Here is a 20,551-nt window from a genome sequence, read left to right as displayed (position 1 = left end):
TACACTATAGGGCTTCAGAGCACTGAACGGGACTTCTGCCATTGCTTCGTGACTGGGACTGGATAGGGACATGGCAAACCACTGTCCCTGTGCTCTCACTGCCTGAACATGCTGCATTGTGTGGGAGAGGGGGCCTAGTTCAGCAGCATGGGCGGTACACGTCATGTGGGTTGGAATAAAAATCTCAGAGGGAAGACAGACTGCCACCTGGCAAGGAAGGTGGATGCAGACAGAGCAGATGGAGACTGAGCCTGGCTGGGCAGGGAGTCTTGCCTTCTTGCCTGCTCCACGCAGGGAGTCCAGAGAGCTGGCAGACAACCACAACTGCAGCATCGCACCTCTGCTTGCCTCCTGCTTCAGGAGTACATGTGCTGGAAACATCTGGCTGGCACACGAGCCATCTACCCCAGCCACTTGCACGGTGGAGTAGGAGAGGGGCTGTGATGTAGAGCTGCAAATGCATGAGCTAATGCTTTGCCTGTGAGGGAATGGGAAGAGTACGCAGATCTTGATGGATCAGCATATGCTATTTTCATCATAGCTAGTAGACATACATTAATTGCTTGCAACGCACCAAGAACACTGTACTACTTTTCCCTCCTAGGACGGTAACCATTACAAGTGCTATGCAGAACTGCTGACCAAGAGGAGCAGGACAGGGATTAATGGCTTCTTAGCAAGGACAAACCTTGCTCAAACTTTCTGTTTAAGAAGGAGAAAATAACCTGAAATTTAATGGGCTTCTACTCAAATGTGAACCTAGTGTTTGGATTTAACCACGAGAGGACCAGGGCATTGCTCCTTTTTTCCTAAACCTTCAGAGAGGGCAGCTCGCATATGCATTGTCTGTGTGAAGAATTTGACCTAGAACGTGCCAGAGAGGTGGCACAGCCCCTACTCTCCTTCCTTCTTCCTCTGTCCCCCTTCCTCCCCAAGGCAGATGGGAAGGGTAAGAGCACTTCTAGGTTTTAGCTGTGTTGTTCTTTGTTTAATACCACAGAGAGGGCTCAAAAACCTAAATGGAATAAAACAGTGACAAGAACTTTGAAAGTTGTTTCCTTTCTTTTTTGGTACTGATGTAACTACATTTCTCTTCTATTTCTAGGAGAACGCTGCCTTGATGATGATACCTACATGAAGGACCTATACCAGCTCAACCCAAATGCTGAGTGGGTTGTAAAATCTAAGCAGAGCTAAGCTCACAACTAATGGCAAAAGAACAACCTGTGGCCTTACTTTGTAAGGCTGAATGTTTCAAAGGGACAATGTGTCCTTTCAACATTCAACTGTGTTATATATATATAATAGAACCTCATCCATTTAAAAAAAAAAAAAAAAAGTGGTGGAAACCCAACAGTGATTGCAGCAAAATTTTGGAGATAGCACAGTTTTCCCACTCATATTTTAAATGAGAATAAGTACCTTAAATATTTTAATGGCATTAATCTACCTCCCATCTGGTAGGTCTTGTTTCAGAAGAAGTTATTTTTCAAACAGATGTTTAACCTCTTTATATTAGAGATCTACAATCTGTTTGTGTAGAATTGTGTGTTCATATAGGTCTTTACAGTGCTAGTACACTGGAGAACCAAATCCTGATGAGCACTTCTGAATGGTACAGTATTAAAAATACCTAAAACCAGTCATACGAATTTCCCAAGTAAGTGTGAAATTCACAGGAAAAAACTGCAATGCAATATATTTTGTCTTTGGAAGTCCTAATTTTGTTCACTTTCTAGGTAAAGTTTGATGAAAACTATTTAATAACAACTGTGAAAAGGCTTTCTATGCAGATTTTTTGGTAGATCTTTTAAATATTTTTTACTCTTATTCCAGTTGATTGTATTCTTGAGATTATTTAAAAAAAAAAAAAAGAAAAAAGAAAGGTGATTAATTTTTAAAGCTCACTGCTCTTGGCAGTGTCCTTTCTGGAATATTGTCATGCACTAGAAAGACTTTTAGGTTTTTCAGCAATGACATGCAGCCATGTTACATACACTGGTTTCCATTTTTTTGGACATCTGATAGATTGCATTTTGTGAACTGCCATAACCTGCCAATTACTAGCACAATAAAAACTTTCAGGAAGAATAAAATAACTGTGGAGGGAAACTAGTCTAAATTTGATAGGTAGCAAACCCCCAAACCTTTCACTCAAAATCAGTGTAAAGGTCTGCTGTGGAGTTCACATAGGCTTTTTGGATATTATCTACCATCAGCTTTATGTTTGGTCTGTCCTGGACAAGGCTAGAAATCAAGTTCTGATTTCCCTTAGGCTGATAGATGCTGTCTAAACCACTTCAGAAATTAATAGTCCAATGGTGAACTATTGCAAATCCTTCTCTTTGCAGGGAAGGACTGAAAGCTCTCCATGGAATTCACTGATAATGAATTATAGACTGACATGGCTTGTTGCAGCACAAAGAGCTGTGGACTGTAGCTCCAGAGCCCCAGTCCCACAGCAACACTTTGGGCTCACTAACTTGTGTACCGCTTTACAATTTATTTGTAAACTAGCTCAGCCGTGCTTAAGTGCTCACACCTGCGTGCTGAGTACCTGAAATAACTACTGTGAAATTATATCCTTGCAATGAAATATTTTCTTTCAATGCACACACAGAATTATATTGACCTCATAGGGAATATTCTACATACAATCAAGGACTGAATTACTTTTTTTTACGTGATCAAAGCTGATTAAAGGAATAAAGGGCCTTTCTGCTGAGCTTTGGATACAGGCCCTGACTGTGTTGTTCCCAAAGTAACCACTGGAACTCTCCCTTTTATATATAAACAGAACTCTGAAAGGTCATAGAAAAATTAGACATCTACTGACTAGTTATCCGCAGCATACGAACAATTTCGGAGGCATAAGTATTTATTGTTTTTTAAAGTCGAAGGCTGTCTTCATATGGAAAGGAAGCACTGAAGGATTCTCAAAAGCAGGATGAATAAAATAGGAAATTGTTCTAATGTGACTGTACTGCCCTCGATGCTCCATCTCATTGGGTACCCCTACGTGGTATAGCACTGTGCCACTATGGGCGAACCCTGTAAGACAAATCACTTTTGTCAATAGAACAAACCACACTCCCTGTTCTTTAAATGTAAGGAGACATTTACATCTTACATTACATTTACGTTACATCTTTAAATGTAAGTAGAAAACCAGTACAATGCTTAGGTAAATATTTATGAATTTAATGTAATAAAAAATATAAGGTTTTTTTGTCATGTAATACAAAAATGATGTGTGTTTTCATAATACATTATAGTTCTGTAAAAGATTACTTGTTACTGGAACTCTAGATGTTATTTTAATCAGGAGCAAAGTGCAGATGATAGGAACAGCTGTACAGTTTCAGTATAAAATTACAACTGCCCTGTGGCTATGATCTCTTAAATAACTTTGTTTCTGGTTTAGTGCCATTATCTTTTTTAATTTAAAAAGCTCTTTTATAATTAAATGTTGTTTTTTCTGACTTTTCTCATATGAATTCTTAACATTTGTATGTAAAACATACACAATTGACACTAAGCGGTGATTATTTTTTAATTTCACACTTTATATCTTTGTAGCTAGCTTGTAGTTTTGTGTATGAAAAGAAACATTGATAACTTAGAAAGAGTCTTGCAACATGAATGCCTACGGGAAGAGGAAGTACTGGCTAGAAGTTTAAAACTTTGCAGCAATCACAGCGCACCTTAGCTAAATCCGTAACGTAACACTTACTGGGTATATGCAAGGGAACAGCAACCTGCTCAGCATTTATTGAAAATACTGGCTCTTAATTCCTCATAATTAAAAAATTAAATTAGGGCACAAGGGGGCAGTCCAAAACACATTCAGGTAAGCTGATAAGAATATTTTATAATTAAGAAGACAACGCTGCTTGGGTTGCTTATTCAGGGCAACTTGGCAGCCGATCGTTTGACTGACAACTTGGGAAACACATCCGCAGGTTGTTTTTTTTTCACCCAGCTGACAGATTAATTGATTTAAAAATTAGTGTGCAACCCCGTGCGGGCCTTTGGCTGCGCCGGACGCATCCCCGCTGCACTGCAGAACTGGGATGGGGGGAAGGAAGGAGTGGGAAAGCAGGCAGTAGCCCCTCATACCGCTGCCTGGATGTTGTGGAGCACGTAAGGATGGTTTTGCGCTCAAAAATAATCCTCCAATGTATATTGGGGGGGGGGAGGGGCCGGTGGTGAGAGGGTCCACCATGCTTGCATGGGGTGTTGAAACCTTTCTCGTACTGCCTGTCCTCTTCAAAGAGTTTGCACTCATTTTCCGTAGCCTCCGGTACTTCCCCACCTTGCGTGAAGCGCACGTGCCATCCCTGGATATCCACAGGTGCTAAGAAGAAAGCTCTCATCCCAACCACCTCCCCCCTGCATGAGCAACAGTGAGGCAGGCAGCAGCACAGCAGGTTCTTCTCACGTTGCAGATCGACAAGCAGCGCGTGTGAGTGTGCTGGTGAGGTTTCAGGAAGGCGGTAGGGAGCAGGAGGATGAACGGGTCTGGATGTGTTGGAAGTATCGGCTGAGTTTCCGTCAGGCCTTTCAGTATGTGGTGGAATGACTCAGATGAATTCAAGGGGTAAGGAGATGCATTTTTATCCAGTGAGTGCTGATGGAGAAGGAAATGTTTGAGAAAGGCCTGCTTGAAACTTTTTCCAGCCCGTTATTTCTTTGTCAGATATTCTTCTTAAAAGCAGTGGAACTGTCCAATAAAATACACTCTTTTACTAAGTATTGAGTTAAATTGCATCAGAAAGCTAACATGGCAAAAGATTTGCTAAATGAATGATTTCCTCTGTATCACACTTAAATATACGTGAGGATTAGACCTCTATTGTGCTTCTATTTTTAAAAGGTTGCAGCCATTCAAAAAGAATAAAATGCGTATGTGCTAATCTTTCAGCAATATTTATAATAATTATTTTTTCTGTAAAGCAATGCTTTAAAGAGCTTCAAACCACTGTTAGTGTTTGCACACAGGCCACTTCTGAGGCAGGTAAGTAGTTGTCATCCCCATTTAACAGATGGGAAGAGTGTTCATAAATGGCTTGCCTGCAGCTAGAAGGGGTGAAATCAATCTGATTTGTAGAAACCAAATATAATCCTCCAAAAATTGTTTTAAAAATCTGCCGTATTGCCAATAACAGAAGTACAGGAATCACGAATCTGACTTCAGGGGACTGTTTTAGTAAATACAATACTGTGGTTTTTAGCCTGGTTTCCAAAGGAAAAGTGTCTGGGGTAATCTCGCTGCCTGTGTGTGTCTTCTCGTAATTACTTTAGAATCTGTTGGCAGACTTCAGTCATTTTTGGCAAATGGAGTGGGGGGAGGGAATGTCTCAGAAATAATTAAGTTTCTACGAGCTTCATAAAACTAGGCAACTGGAAGGGAGACAGAGGCAGTACGAGTCCTTTGTTCAAAGGGAAGATGGCAGCGTAAGCTCAACCTTTATGTAGGCGCCAGAACGGGTGTGGGGGAGAGAGCCGAGACATGCTCTGACCGTGGAGGGAGGCTGTGCTTGGAGCTCAGAGCCAGCCATCGGGAATTGGCATCGAGGGTTTGGATGCCTGTGAGAGCACTTGCTTGGGTTGCCTCCTGACTTCTGAATCTTCTTTGCTGACGTGATGGGGGTGGTCGTTGCTGAAGCTGCAGTTGTTCTCCTGGGCTGGCCTTTGTGGTGCAGCTTCTCCACAACTTCTGGTTGGTTCGGCTCATCCCCGTCCCCTCCCTATGGACTGAGCAACAACCGAGCACCTTCCCGGCCCGAGCTGTACCTGCAGTTAATGGCGTTCACACAGGCGAGGAGATGGGTAGCGGCACATCTGCTCTCTCCGCTTGTAGGGCTGTTGGGAATTACCTTCCTCCCGGACAATGATCAGATCTAAAATTGGTCAGTATCAAAGGACAGCCTTCACAGGCAGGTTTTAAACTGTAGTGGGAATACAACTTGCCATTCAGATCCTCTGTTCTGAATCATACGGAGGTGGTGGTGGCTCAAAATCCCTGCAGATGTTGCCACTCCTTGATTAGTCCCTTTTGGGATAACGGAAAGGATCCTTCATTCCTCCTGCGGCACTGTAAGACCAGTACGTAACGCTCATTCACACCGAGAGCCGAAGTCTCCGTATTTTACCTGCCAAATGAGCTTTGCCCTCTGCGTTACCATTATGCCTCTGTAATGCATTCCACTTGAAAATGCCTGCGTTTGGGTTCAGTTGGCTCAGCTCCCGTGAACAGTCTGATCGCATGCCACGGCAGGAGATGGGGCCTTGCAGGGCAGGCGGTTCTGTGCTTCTGTCCCGTGGGCTTTCTTGTGCCTTCAGAGCAGTGACACTGCCACCCGGGTATCGCACGAAGGTGCGTTTGCTGTCCGGGGTGATTCATCGCCCGTTGGGGAGAAGCGGAGGACCGGTCCTACAGCACGCACGGCTTCATTTCCTTCTCTGAAAGCCGCCCTCTGCGTGTGGGATCCCCGTCAGCTGCCACGGGCAGCCAGGCCTCGCTGTCCTCCCTCGACCCTGGCTTGCCGCTGCTACGCTTTCTCATTTCCCTCTTCCTCCCGCGGCTGCCGTGGGGCCGGCTGCCGTGGGGCCGGCTGCCGTGGGGCGGGCTGCCGGGGGGTGCCGCGGGTGCCGGGGCGGCGGCAGGTGGCGGTGCTGCGCCGTGCTCGCCTCTGCCCCGCCGCGCTCCCGAGAGCGAGAATTTAAAATACCGTGTAGTGCTCTAGCTACATATATCCAACCTATACTAGCGGTCACTTGTGTGTTCCTGTCTGCTTTCCTGCCATCCATCCTGTCAGCTGCACTGAGAGCTCTTCGACTTGCTGGAGTCATGTCTTTAATTTAACGTATTTTTCTCGCGCCTGCGGCTAGCCACGCAGGACGTAACTCCTTTATCCGAGGTGGTGCATCAGGCAGGTACAACACCAGCGTCCGGTTGTCTGGGCACAGCGAAACTGGGCGGATAGAAAGCGTTGCATAGCAGAAAACCGCAAGCTTGCGTGAGTTACTGGAGTATCCCGTGCGGGTTATCAGCGTGCAGATGTATGACTCCCTCCAAATGACCCAGAATAAACGAGGGAACACATAATTGCTTGGAAATGTCTGAGGTTCCAAACCCTGGGCTGTGTTGGATTAGCAATTGGAAACTGGTTTCCTGCTTATTCACTTGTATTCACTTTTTCCCCTAATCTGAGAAGAGTTGTTTGATTTAAATCTTGCCTTCTAATTTTGGATTACTCTGAAACTTATAGTGCGTCTAACATAATTTACTTGTCTTGATTATATTCTAGGATGTTCCCACATTGTGCTCTGTAAGTTATAAGGCAAATGAGCTCCCAAGCCCATATCCTGGATGCTCCTCCTCTGCTATAGTCTGCCAGAAGCTGTCTTCATTCACAAACCTCGTTCAGCCTGCGTAAAGGGGGTTTCTTTCAGCAGGAACCAGAGCCTGAGGAGGTGAAATGGTGCTGAGGCTCTGACTGTGGGGCTCTGCATATCTGTGAAAGACAGTGCTGAGAGGTGCCCAACTCAGTGTGCCCGTCTGCCTCCTCTGCTTCTGCGCGTCGGTCTCATTCAGTACAGCGTTTTGCTTCTGTGACTGTAAAATCTTGGGATGCAGCCAGGTGACATCCATCTGGGATGCTGTTTTTGTTTAAAACACTTGATCTTGAAATAAGCAGTATTTTGTGGGGTATGATAAGGGTGAAGCCTTATCGTGCAGTCTTGGAGTCCTAGCAAAAATATCTGCTGGTGCTTTTAATGTGCCATTGTGAACTCCCCCCAAAAAATTTTTCTTCTTGTTGGGTTTAGCAATGACAGAACAGACAAGCCTGACATAGTTAGGAGTTCAGAGAGGTTTTTGCAAAAAGTAGATCAGAAAACATACGACGCAAAAACCTTTTCAGTTGTTCAACTTTTCCTACCAAGATGGTGCATTTTTGTTTTTTGTAGGTGTCTGCTGGGAGGTTATTCTGATTTTTGTTACATTTTTGCCTTGGCTAGATGATAGAGAGAGATGTGAGAGAATTATTCTGGTTTTTTAAAAAAATAATTAAAAAATCTTATTGTTAAAAGTATTGTTAAGATAACAATGATGGGCCAGTGTGTGAACATGAAATGGAGTACTTCAGAAGAGGATTCTTATTTATTCCAGTTCCTTCCAAGTTGAGAAAACGGGACAGCCAAGTCTGTAGACCAAAAGTTTCTGTCATCCATGCAGAACTGTTTCATCAGAGGTCTTCTAGGAAGAGTCAAATACCCATGTCCCCAGCCGCTCTGGAATGAGGAGACGTTCTCCTGCAGGTAGTGTTGCCAGCACTCAAAGGCAGTCACAAGAATAGTGTGGGGCTGGGTTATTTCTTTCTTTTTTTCTTTTTAAATTGGCTAATTTTTCTCTTTGAATGCTGTTGTTCTTGGAAATAATGAAAATTATTGTGAAAACTCAGCATAATTAGAAGATTTTTTTCTGTACAGCCACAACATGGGTATTTTGGGAGTATCTATAGAATACACAGGATTACAATACTCTGCTCTTCATTTTTTCCAGAGAATTTCTAAGTTGCTTATATCAAATCTGCTTGGATCATTATAAGAGGAATTGAGCTAGTACAGAAGTACTTGCTAAGCCAGTGATACACCGTTGGTAAAGCTGGGAAAGAACTATTTATTTTTTCTGCCAAGACACCTGTGGCTGTGGCACAGTAAATTCTAAAAACAATTCTTTGGTTCTAGGAAAAAATAATTAGTGCATAAACAGTACAACTAAATTGTATAATTAGATACGCTGACGACGACAGGACTGATATCCCAGGTCTGTCTATTAGGTGCTGTCTCACAAATTTGTGTGCTGGTGAGATGTCCTTAAGGTCACAAAATAGTTTCCTAAAGATTCCATTAAGAAATGCTGAGTGTGGCAATACTGATTAGAGTGGCTATTCTTCATTTGTCTTAACCTTTACTTTTAGGTTATTTTAGCCCTCCTGCTCTTTTAAGAAGCCCTTTAGCAATATTTGAGCAGTTAGTAAGACAGAGACAAAAAGGTCTGCCCCATATGATGTTTTAATCTGTGCCAGTGTGCTTCATCTACATTATGTACAGAGGAAAAGGCCAGAAATAATATTCATCTATGTAATCCCAGAAGGCATAGCTGTTCCTAACAAATATGTTTTAAAGAGGAGCTGGTGTTCCCAAGGGGTGCTCCAAAGGGCATTCCTGAGCAGGGGGAGTCTCGGTACAGATGTGTAGGAGTGATTGCTGCTAGAAGTGTGCACATATGCTGCGTTGAAGGATGATCTGCTGCTTCTCGAGCATTGTTGAGTGAGTGTGAAGTGACTGCATATTTTTGGAGTGAGAAGACCTCATCCATGCCACTAGCAGAACTGGCAGAGTGATTAGCACTGGCTGCTTCAGCATGATGTCATTGGACTTGGAAAGCTTTGATAGAGTTTCTAGCTAACATCTCAGCTTGTGTGTACATGTGCGCTTTCACTTGCCATCTCACCCTCTCACCACTGATCTTTGAATCAAAGTTGGAGTTTTTCAACCGAGTATGGAGGCAGTAAGAACAACTGCATTTGGCCAGGTTGAAGGTCTGTTTAGTTTTATTATCTGCCTGTCTCTGATGGTCATCAATAGTGGATCCTTGAGGAAGGACTGAAGCACAGAACAAGCACGTAGTTGTAATTTCCTGGTATGCTTTCTCGGTAAGCTTGTCACTTGCACGTAATGACCTTGTGTTCAGTAGCCATTAATGAGGTTTACTTCCACTAATTTTCATAATTGCTTTTGAACCCCTGTAAACTCATGGCATTCACTACATCCTATGGGAGTAAGTTTTACAGTGTAACTGTCTATTGTCCCTTTGGAAGGGACTTCGCTCAATGAACAGCTCTGCCCTATGCCGTGCTACTTATGTTTTCATAGATCTTCTTGGTTGTCTTCTCCTCTGGTCAAAGAGTTGCAGCTCTTTTTGTTGTCTCATGTGTGGAAGCCATTCTAGAAGTCTGTCCATCTTTGTTGCCCTTCTTGAACCTTTTCTTATTCTGCTTTGTCTTCTCAGGTTAGGGGAAATCAGAAACATACCTTGCAGTCACATCTTATCAGGAGGTGATTTGTTGTTCTCTGTACCTTAATGACTTCTGATACTTGTTTGGGTTTTTTGGCTATTTTTAATCACTGAGTTGACATTTTCATAGCTATTAACGCAATGATTTTTCATGTCCAGTGGTAGATAGTTCAGATTCAATCACTGTGAATGCAGTATGGGACTTTTTCTCATTTTCATTGCTTTATACTTAACACTGAATTTCATCTGCCATTTTTTCACCAGCCAGTCATGAGGAGACCAGTATCCTGAGGTCTGTCTGGAGCTCTCTGCAGTTTGTTTCTTTAAAACCTTCAATAATTCAGTATCAGCAACCAACCTTATAACTTCATTTATTCACCCCCACCTCAAGATCAGGTGTGTGTTGAACAGCGTGGGCCCAAGTGCTACACTGGTGACCTGCCTGCAATGAGACTGTGCATTCCTACCTTTTCTTTCTCATCTTTTAAACTTGTTAATCTATGCGAGCACCTTTTTTTTTTTTTTTCTTTTTCCCCCATGGCAACTTCATTTCTTAATGAAGACTTTTGATGTCTATTTTTATTTTTTGGGTCCTCCTTATCCACATGATTATGAACTTCCTCAAAAACTCCAATAGGTTCACGAGTCATGACTTTATAAAAGAACAGTGTTATCTTCAGTAATGGGTTACTACAGTTAACAATTCAGCTGTGTCATACTTGAGTTCTGTTTAATTTGTGGGTGAAGACCATTGGGTGCTGGTAACTAGGCAGTGTTAATTTTCTCAATTTGTGTTACAACTTTTTACTAAAATTCAGTTTGAGACCGCTCCTCTGGAGTCACTCCTGTAAATCCTAAAGAGATAATATAGATGCAGAAAATTAGTTTAGTTTTTCTGTTGTGGTCTCTTCTTTGGTCACTGTTTACACATTAATTATTGGTCCTATAAATTTCTGGCAGAACTCCTACTCCTGAGAAAAGAACAACTGGTTTTATGCCCTTTTAACAAGTTATTCCTCTAAACCCCTTTTTGGCCTACTCACTATAATCTTACATAAAATATGACAGTGTGTGTGTGGTTTTGGTTTGTTGTTTTTTTTTTTTACTTTTTTTCTACACAGACATGGCTTTAAATTGTCAAAGAATTCATTCTTTTGGTAGAATAATCATTCTGACATAAATGTCATAAATCATAAATGACAAAATCATAATCATAAATGACAAAAAATTTAAATATGAATTCAGTGAGCTTCCACTACAGTGTTTTTGCCACTTGCAAACGCTTTAACTGTTGGCTTACATCTTTGGGGAATTTTTTTTTAAATAGCTGCTTTTTTTTTTTTTAATTTAGTTTCACTTAAAAAAAATGCAATTATGTGAGATAGGGGAAGGTATTGTTGCTGCTCCTGCAGTTTAGTGTATCTGAGGCGTGGCAGAATGAATCTCTGCAACGTTTGGAACCAGATCCTGCACGTTCCTTAGAACGAAGTCAGGAATTGCTTTGCCTCTTGTGCGTTTCCTGAATAATTGCTCTGTGAGGCAATTATTTATGTGTTTAAATGTGTAGCTTCATATCTTATACAGCAAATACCTGTAGGGATAGTCGGCATCTTTCATTGTTCAGCTTGCAGCCTCTCCGACCTGTGAGCCTCTTTCGGTATGTGACCCTCGCTGCTGTGCTCATGGTTGGTCCCTAGTACCACATTCTTCCTCTCTCTGCCTAGAACTTGAGTCCATGGGGAATCTGTGTTTCTCATAAGGAATCTGTTATTTCTCTGCGCATGCATGTCTCACTCCCTTGTGCATGGAATTTGTATCCGTTATTGTTCTGCAGCCTATCAGTCCCTACCGCCAGGTGTTTGATATACCTGTCATAGTAATATTCTTAATCAAATCCATTTCTATGTGTGTTGTGGTTTAACCCCAGCCAGCAGCTAAGCCCCACACAGCCGCTCGCTCACTCCCCCCAGTGGGATGGGGGAGAGAATCGGAAGAGTAAAAGTGAGAAAACTCGTGGGTTGAGATGAAGACAGTTTAATAGGGAAAGCAAAAGCTGCGCACGCAAGCAGAGCAAAGCAAGGAATTCATTCACTCCTTCCCATGGGCAGGCAGGTGTTCAGCCATCTCCAGGACAGCAGGGCTCCATCACGCGTAACGGTGACTTGGGAAGACAAACGCCATCACTCCAAATGTCCCCGCTTCCTTCTTCTTCCCCAGCTTTATATACTGAGCATGACGCCCTATGGTATGGAATAGCCCTTTGGCCAGTTGGGGTCAGCTGTCCCAGCTGTGTCCCCTCCCAACTCCTTGTGCACCCCCAGCCTACTCGCTGGTGGGGTGGGGTGAGAAGCAGAAAAGGCCTTGGCTCTGTGTAAGCACTGCTCAGCAGGAACTAAAACATCCCTGTGTTATCAACACCGTTTCCAGCACAAATCAGAAACATAGTGCCGTACTAGCTACTATGGAAAAAATTAACTCTATCCCAGTCAAAACCAACATAGAGTGTGTGTGTGTGTATATATATGTTAAGACTTCTAGTCATCTTTATTTTTTGAATTTTTTCCCTCTCCTGTTAAATGGCACTCTTCTGCTTCAATCTTTCACTTGCCTTTATTTGGAATTATGGAGCCTTTCCGTAGGTGACATGTATTCCTGAACAGTGTGCTCTTCTGCATCTGCCTTTGATTTCAAATTCTCCTATAATTTTAAAAGTGGTAGCAACATGGTTCTGTATTGGCTTAGGTGAAGAGTATCTTTCTTGTACAAATTTCCTTTCTTCTCTCTGTTCCAGAAGTTTCCTCAGATGCCATTGGACCCATACCTGCTGTACCACTTCTGTACCACTGCAACAGTAGGAGCATTTCAGAGAACACCGCTGCTGATGTTGTGGCCTTTAACTTCCTACCTAGTCATGTACTCTCTTGTGTAGGTAGACCATAAAAACAGATCCGCTCCCCTCATATCTTTCTTCACAGCTTATGAGGTCAGCTATTTTTAACCCATTAGGCCAGTCGGTATGCAGGGATCCCTAACATCACAGATATGAGAGGTTTCAGTAATAGTTCACACTATGGCCTGCCCCTCTCCTAATAACTAGGATCACTGTCTTGACCTCATTTAGGGAATCGCTTTTGTTTTCATTAACTTTGTGATTTCCCACCATGAGACTTCTTGCTACGTCAGCTCCAGCATGGAGGAAAGAAAGCACAAGGGTCATTAACAGTGTCATCAGTGCATCTCTCTGTCCTCGGGTTCCTCTCATCTTGGTCAAAGAGACGGGGTTTTTGTCTGTGTGCACATGTCACTTGGCCACAGGGCAGACAGTCATCTGTGTGACGGTCATGCAGATGTCTGGGAAACCTCTTACCTCTGGATCGACTTCCATCAGCATTTTGTTTTATGTGATGTCCAGCTGATCTATGCTGGCAGATCTATTCAGTTTCTTCCTTTCCTCCACCATGCTGTGCCTGTGGCTTACTTGTGATCAGAGGGGCTGCAGTAGTGGTGACTTCATGTAGTTGTTATCATTCAGCTGAAGAATAGTCGCTGAGCAGCTCAGGTGGACTCTGTCGGTTTCTAGCAGCTGGATAGGCATAGAGCTGTTGTGGCACACAAGCAGCTGCTTATCTGAATTTTTTGGTCTTGGACAAGTTGAGCCAGGGAAATTGCTGGTGCTGACACTGTCGGATTGCCCCAGAGCCAAGCTTCATGTCTAGCCCAGCCCTGGCAGAGTCCTGGGGCCCTTGAGGAATCGCTGTTGTTTCTCACCTCTGAGCTGTGGCTGGACTGCTTGTCTTCTCCCTTCTGCAGTGTACAGCGTATGTGTTTTGAGGCTTCTGCCACGATTAGCATTTTGGATATTTTTTGTAGGGTCAGCAGTGTTGGCCTGCTCCTTTGCGCTATTACAGTATGTAGCACACAGTGAAGGGAGTTAAAGAGTGTCCAAATCCCTGTGAAGTTTGCCTTTGAATGCTCTACTAATAGTAAAAATATATATATGTAAATTTTGCTTCAGCCACGTCAGTGCAGCTCTAAGGCCTTTCTGTTCTCTTCTAACACCTTCCCTGTACTGCGCTACTCAAAGGATATGATTGCCACCTGTGGGCAGCTCCGCTTTTCTTTGCCTTTTAAATATTTTTCTTTTAAGCTTTGCAGCCAGTCTCTGTTGGACTCCTTGCTGGAGTGGGTCCCCCCTTTACAAAAGCGCATCAATTCTCTCATGGAATTCAGGTAAAGAAACAGTGTCTGGGGCTCTGACACCGTAGCAACCTGGCAGTTTATGTCAAGGTGTGCTTTGGTAAACCAAGGCAGGAGGAATTGTGCTCTCTAGATAGCATTTTATAATTCCTGTGCTTAATGGTTAGCAAAGTACTGTACTGTTTTTCTTCCCCTCTCCCCAGTTGTGCAAACAGTTACGGTGCCTCTGGAGATGGAGGTTTTTCTGTCCTTACAGGCTGTATCATCAGAAGCGCCAGTGCAAGTTTTGAACCACAGACTCCTTCCACTTCCAGGGCTCACCTCTCCTCTGTACCAGCTCACGTTCAGGGCTCCAGGTCACATTTGAGACCACAGAAAACCTTGCCACCATCCCTCCCCCTACCAAGAGCTTGCCCCAAGGGCTCCTGCTTAAGAACCAAATGAGCAAGGGTGAAGTGAAGTGAACGCCTGTTTTCTGGCTGCTTTTTAAGAAGAGAGAGTGTCTCCAGAGGGTCAGTACTGTGCCCACCTTGTCCCTGCGGGGCATGCGTGTTTTGCTGGGGTACCTCAGGGCGACATTTCAGAAGCTGAGTCTCATTGGACTGTTGGCTTTCTTGTCAAGGTTTTGCTCCAACACTGGTCCTCTGCTTCGTGACAATTTGATTATTAATTACTACTAAAAAAAAAAAATATTGATGGAATGCAACATTTTCCCTTCTTGGACTGTTTGAATCCTAGCGTAGTATTTCTTTGTGTCCCTCCTGTTCAGAAACAGTTTATTTTCTTTCCCAGCTGATTCTGTTTTCTCTCTTTCTCCTGCTTTCACCCCTTTCGTTGGCTTCCAGTCCATCCATGCTGTTCCAGCGTCCCAGTGACCTTGCAGGCAGCCGTCCCATGTGAAGTGAAGAGGGGCAGCTGTGCTCAGGTCTTCACTGTAACTCTGCGGTTAGGCTTCTGCAGACACTCAGTATATCCAGGCTCACAGAGACTGCAAACCACCAGCAGTCCTGTGCCTTTACTCTTTGTCTCTTCGTTCTCCTCAATGATCATCCAAAGACCTGCTTAGAAATGTTAAACAACTGCTGTAATTACCCAGTCTTTCTTAAATCCTTTTTCATCTGTGTCACATTTCCCACAAATGCCATTCATTTCTGAATTAAACAGCATAGGTACAAATGATCTTTTCTTGAGCTATTAATTTATTTCTCCTCTGACCTTTTGTATCATGTTTAAGTATTTGCGGTGTCAGGAATGCCTTGGCTCACTGTGTTTCAGTGTGGCTTTTATCAGTGTGGCTTTTATGTGGCTTTTGGCTTAATTTAGTTTAACTGGTCCCCTACCAATGCACCTCCTCTCTATCCTTTGGCAAGGGGGTGTGAGAACAAGGAAAATAGTAGTTTTTAGTGTTGGGTTCAGATGTTAATCTCAGAAGTTATGGTAATGGCCAGGTCTTCAATACAGAGCTCTAATTTTACCCTTACGTTTAGCGTAGAAATCTGGTTTAGCTGGGAGATGTGCAGCAATTTTAGAAGACTGAGGGCAATTTGATGCAAAGTTCAGAGAAAACTATTAAATCTATTTCTAAAGTAGAGATCCCTGCAAATTTACCCTAATATAGTATTTCCTTGTGTCCCTTCCCCCAGGAATAGATTGTTGTTACTCCCCTTTGCACTGTGCTCAGAGTGTTGCTAGCTGCCTTTGAAAAAATCAGAAAAAGTTGAATAGTCTTATATCAGAAGAACAGAAAATGTGAAGTAAGCAGAATTATTCAACCTAATTGTCTCTGGGGTCTCACTGAAGTTTATTAAGGAACAGAAGGGCCAGTTCTAACTTTCATGGGTCAGATTTTCTTAAGAATTTAGTATATTATCTGCTGCCTTACTTATACTGGATGTGTTACACTGGAAACTTGGTTCTGAGTGTGTGGTTCGTCCCTGTTTTCCCCACCAAGAGCATGATCCCACATGCTAATTAAACAATGATAGCTAAACAGCGAGAGGCTGGTTGGCAGGTACTCAATTAATTATTCTTTGTAGCAATGAACTTATAGCAAATAGCACTTTTTTTTTCCTCTCCTTGCATTTAGCAAATTATTTGGCATAATTTGCTAAAAAATTTTCACACGGAAGTTTAAACTTTATATCCATTTGCTGTTATAGTTGGCATGTGGAAAATACTTCCTTTTTGTATTGTATTGGAGTGTCTTTGGGAGCTGGAGGTAACTAACTGGTCAAGCAATTTCCAAACATAGACACTTGAGCACATTTTTAAATGGTTACTTTTTCAAAAGGTCTGTGCCCTTGTCTCTAAAGCTACCCTTTGATGTTTGGATTTCACATTCTAACAAAATCTACTAAAAGCAAATAAAAAACAAACCACCCACCTGTATTGATCAAATATCAATGCTACCCTGCAGTCCAGAAGCATGCACTTTGAATAGCCTGCATAGCAGAGTGAGTTTCTAGTTTTCTTTGTTCAGCATTGTAGAAAATGAGATTACGTCTCGGTCCTGTAGGGCAGAAAAAGATTTAGACAAAGATTTATGCTGTGAAATGTAATCCAAAATGAAGCATCCCTGTTCTTTGTTTTACAACATGGAACATCCCTTACAGAAGGGAACATTCAGTGAAAATGACCACTGCCAAATCAATATCTATCAAAATCTGAAACTGAATATTTATATAAATAACAAGGCACTGATGATGTAGCAAATTAAGGGAAATTTGAACTGGCTTATTACATGGTTTGGACTGAATGTTACCTTGTTCAGCTGGAAGCGACAGCAGCCTGATGTCGGACCTTGTTTGCTTCGAGCTGAACGAGATTGCCTCTTGAGAGAGACGTGTAGAAGCTGGAGGCCGGTGTAGTTGTTCTGTTGAGAAGGGGTCCTCCTTGCTCCCTCCGAGCCTCACAGGCACGTAGGGTGCACCAGGCTGGCAGAAACCACTAAGAAGGAAGTGTTTGGGGATAAAAGCTCTGGGAGTCATGAAAACAGCTGGGAAAGGTGGGTACAGGTTTTCTTCTGGTTTCATAAACTCTCTTGGGTTATATGTATGCCCCAATGGGAATAATTCTTTTTCTGGGAGATGAAGACCTTCTATACAAAATTTCCATAACTTAGGAAAAAGTAGGAGGCGAGGCCAGTCTGTGGGAGAGTCTGCTATATGTGCTGTGTTGAGGCTTCAGGAGAGAGCTCCTTCTGCTTGTTCGGCTGGTATGAGCCATTCTGCAGTTGTTGGAGGTGCGGCTGAGTTGTCATCCATGGGGCCCCATCAGTCCCTTGCCAAGCTTTTGCAGTGTCCTTAAACCCAATGCTGATATGTCTGTGGCTGCTCTCTGAATGCTGTTAGAGTACATGGAGCCTGACTGAAACTGTCAATTCCCGTGTCCTAATGGGCTGCTGAAGCCTCACAGCCCAAGAAGTGAGGAGGTTGGTAGAAATTATAAACTATATTGGCCATGGTATTAGGGGAAAGATGAGAGCCAAGCTGAGTTCATAGACCCTTCGGAGCAACGTGACCTAGGTACAGTCATGGTCCTTGTAGGGCTCTTGAGCTGTGTGCCTCAGAGGAGTTGCAGAGGGCCAGTGAAGGCATGGAGAACTACCAAACTCTCAAGGTTATGGCAGAGATGGGGACAGCATTTATTACTCAGGACATTGTAGGACTTGCAGTTTAGGGGAAAAACCTTATGCTCCCCACCCACCTCAATGGAGGAGCACTGTTATATATCAGAATGTCTCAGAAGGGAAAATAATTCATGCTCTCCAATTAAAAAAAATCTTGTAACAGCATAATCAGTCTGTTCTTACTGCTGCTGTCAATAGCATTTATATGCGTGAAAGAAGGGAGATTTATGAAATGCACACTGTACAGTGTTTTATTGCATATTAGTAATGCTTTCCAGATCTTCATAATTAGACCGGGTCAAGCAGCCATAATACTGATGATGCCATTGATAACGCTTTCTACCAGTAACATGGTCTTGCTGCAATTGCACTTCAGGGTGAGTTGAATTACAGCTTTCAGGTCATGAAAAAGAGCTGAGAAGCAGGTTGAGACTGAAAATTTCCTTCTGCAAAGATTCTCAGACATCAGCTTGCTTAGAAATGAATACAAAAGAGTTAGAGCGTTACATTTATTCAGGCTTTTAAAATTTCCCCCATGAATACAATATTCGCCAATGTCTGCCAACTCTGCACCTTTCATGGTCCTTTCAGCTCCTTAGGAAATAAGGTGGGGAGGTAAGAAAAAAATTTCTATTCAAGTATTTGGAACTCATTCACATAAGGATTTGACATTTCTTTAAAGACATGAAAGCTGTGCTAGCCTTTAATTCTGCATCTGAGATGCCCTGACTTGCAGCAGGGAACAGAGCAGATGTATATTTCCATTTTTTTGTTAATAAGGAGGTTCTCACCTGATGCCACTGAGCACCAGGCTGAAAATCATGACCATGAAACATCTTAAAGAAGGAGTGTCAGTAACAGATGTTTCTGATATGATATTAAGTGGAATTCCTTAGATTTAAATGTATACTGTAAGCCAAAGCCATTGAGCAGGCTCTACAGCATTCAAATTGCTTTTCTTTTTTCTCGATGTAGTTGATGCTATCCTGATAGTGTCTGTGGGTATGGATCCATAGAGAACTTCGTAATAACTTCTACTTCCAGCTGACAATCTGGTATGTTTATGCTACAACACCAAAGTGAGGCAGATAACCCTATTTGCTGCTCTATCTGTTAATTCTATTTTAGCGATGAAATATGTGATGTACAAATCTATAAAGAGTTCTAGTAGCATCTGACAGTTTCCAAAAATTGGGTAGGGAGACAGTTGGAGAAGAGTATAATCACATTACTTGTACATCTGAAGCATTTAATCTTTTTTGCTCCACAAAAGTGTTCCTGGCCTTCTTCACCTGTCATATAGCTGTTTCTATAGCTAGAAATGTAAAGTATACCGCAGTGAGTTTTATTTTGGTAATATCTGACCCACTATGACTTTTCTTATGTAGTGATTGTCTTATTTCCCTGTTACGAGATAGCAGGTGCTTATGATGCAACTCTCTCCACAGTAAGTTTGCACACTTTCAATGTAAGATGACGTGAAGTTTTGTCTTCTGGCCACCATTCAAATGAAGTTTGCAATGTACTAACAAGAAAATCAGTTTCACCTGCTCAAAGTCATTTATGGAACAAAAATTATTAAAATATACAAGTGGAGCATTGAGAAGATATTGCTTGCAGACTTATTTGCTTGTTTGCTTTCTGCCACTGAAAGATGGATCTTACTTTTTTTTTTTTTGAAAATGCATTTATATTTCTTCTAGTAGGAGCAGCAGCAGCAGTAAAAAAGCCACTACTCGTTACTACCTATTACAGCAGAACAACTTTCTTCATTTTTAGAAAATAATTTTGTTATTTTTAAACTAAAATAACTGCATGTGAAGACTAATGAATTGTTCCAAACTTTCACTCCTGCATATATATCACCCAGAAAACAGTTTGTTATTTTCCACTATTATTTACTTGGTTCTAAGTAGCCCTTCCACTGGGCTCATGAGTATATTTTGGTAGTCTGTTTGCAGAAATATTGGAGAAAGATAGCTAATATGATGATATTAATGCAAACTGACATACACAGAAATTTATGTCAGAAAAATGAAGCAGGGGACCTTACTGTGGGGTTATATAGCAAGCAAATCCATCTTTCACACTGCGGCTCAATTTGCAAAATGTGAGTGGTGATTACAGTTGGCTGACTTGTTTCCCAAAACAGGGCACCTCAGAAGGACTTAGCTTTTCAGGAGAGCAGGGCTCAAAAGAGTGTGTGTGGCTCATTCGCCTGCTTTTTATTAATTGGCACTTGTTGCTGTGCCCCAAGCTGGGCATCTAGAGACAGTCAAAATCCGTAGTTGCTTATGAAAACCTTTATGTAGTCTTGGATCCATGAATCCATGGATCAGAGAAGGTGGACAGAGAAGGTGGAAATAGCAAAAATGTCTATCATTTTTATCCTGAAAGACGAATCTCCTCCGTATTATGAGGGAATAAAGGGAGTTAATGTACCCAGAATGTCGATCCACTCCCATGTCACCTTTATCTCCCCCCACTTCCCAACCATGGAGAACAGCTTTCCAGGTGAGCAGCCCAGGAGACTTACCTGGGGTCCCAGGCCATGGGGAAGGACAGGAGTGTGCCAGTGGTGGCACCGGCAGAGGCTCTCTAGAGGGCAGATCAATGGAAGGACCCTTTGCCCTTCTTCT

The 20,551-nt window shown here is 42.6% G+C and overlaps 1 protein-coding gene across 6 annotated transcripts in view; it reads left to right on the top strand.

Moving 5' to 3' along the window:
* ARHGAP18 (Rho GTPase activating protein 18) overlaps positions 1-4,230 on the top strand; it is a 106,352-nt gene extending 102,122 nt beyond the window's left edge. For 3 of the 6 annotated variants that reach the window (XM_072855836.1, XM_072855834.1, XM_072855835.1), the window contains exon 15: positions 1,106-4,189. In XM_072855836.1, coding sequence (XP_072711937.1) covers positions 1,106-1,197 — 92 coding nt within the window. In that variant the 3' untranslated portion in view covers positions 1,198-4,189. Of the gene's footprint in view, positions 1-1,105 lie in introns of all 6 variants that reach the window. The other 3 variants (XM_072855838.1, XM_072855837.1, XM_072855833.1) reach the window with 3 other exon arrangements.
* The last annotated feature ends 16,321 nt before the right edge of the window (positions 4,231-20,551 follow it).

The sequence above is a fragment of the Ciconia boyciana genome, chromosome 3 (genome assembly GCF_034638445.1).
Source record: "Ciconia boyciana chromosome 3, ASM3463844v1, whole genome shotgun sequence".
Lineage (NCBI taxonomy): Eukaryota > Metazoa > Chordata > Aves > Ciconiiformes > Ciconiidae > Ciconia > Ciconia boyciana.
Note: the sequence above shows the minus strand (reverse complement) of the source record. Positions and strands in the feature narration are given on the sequence as shown.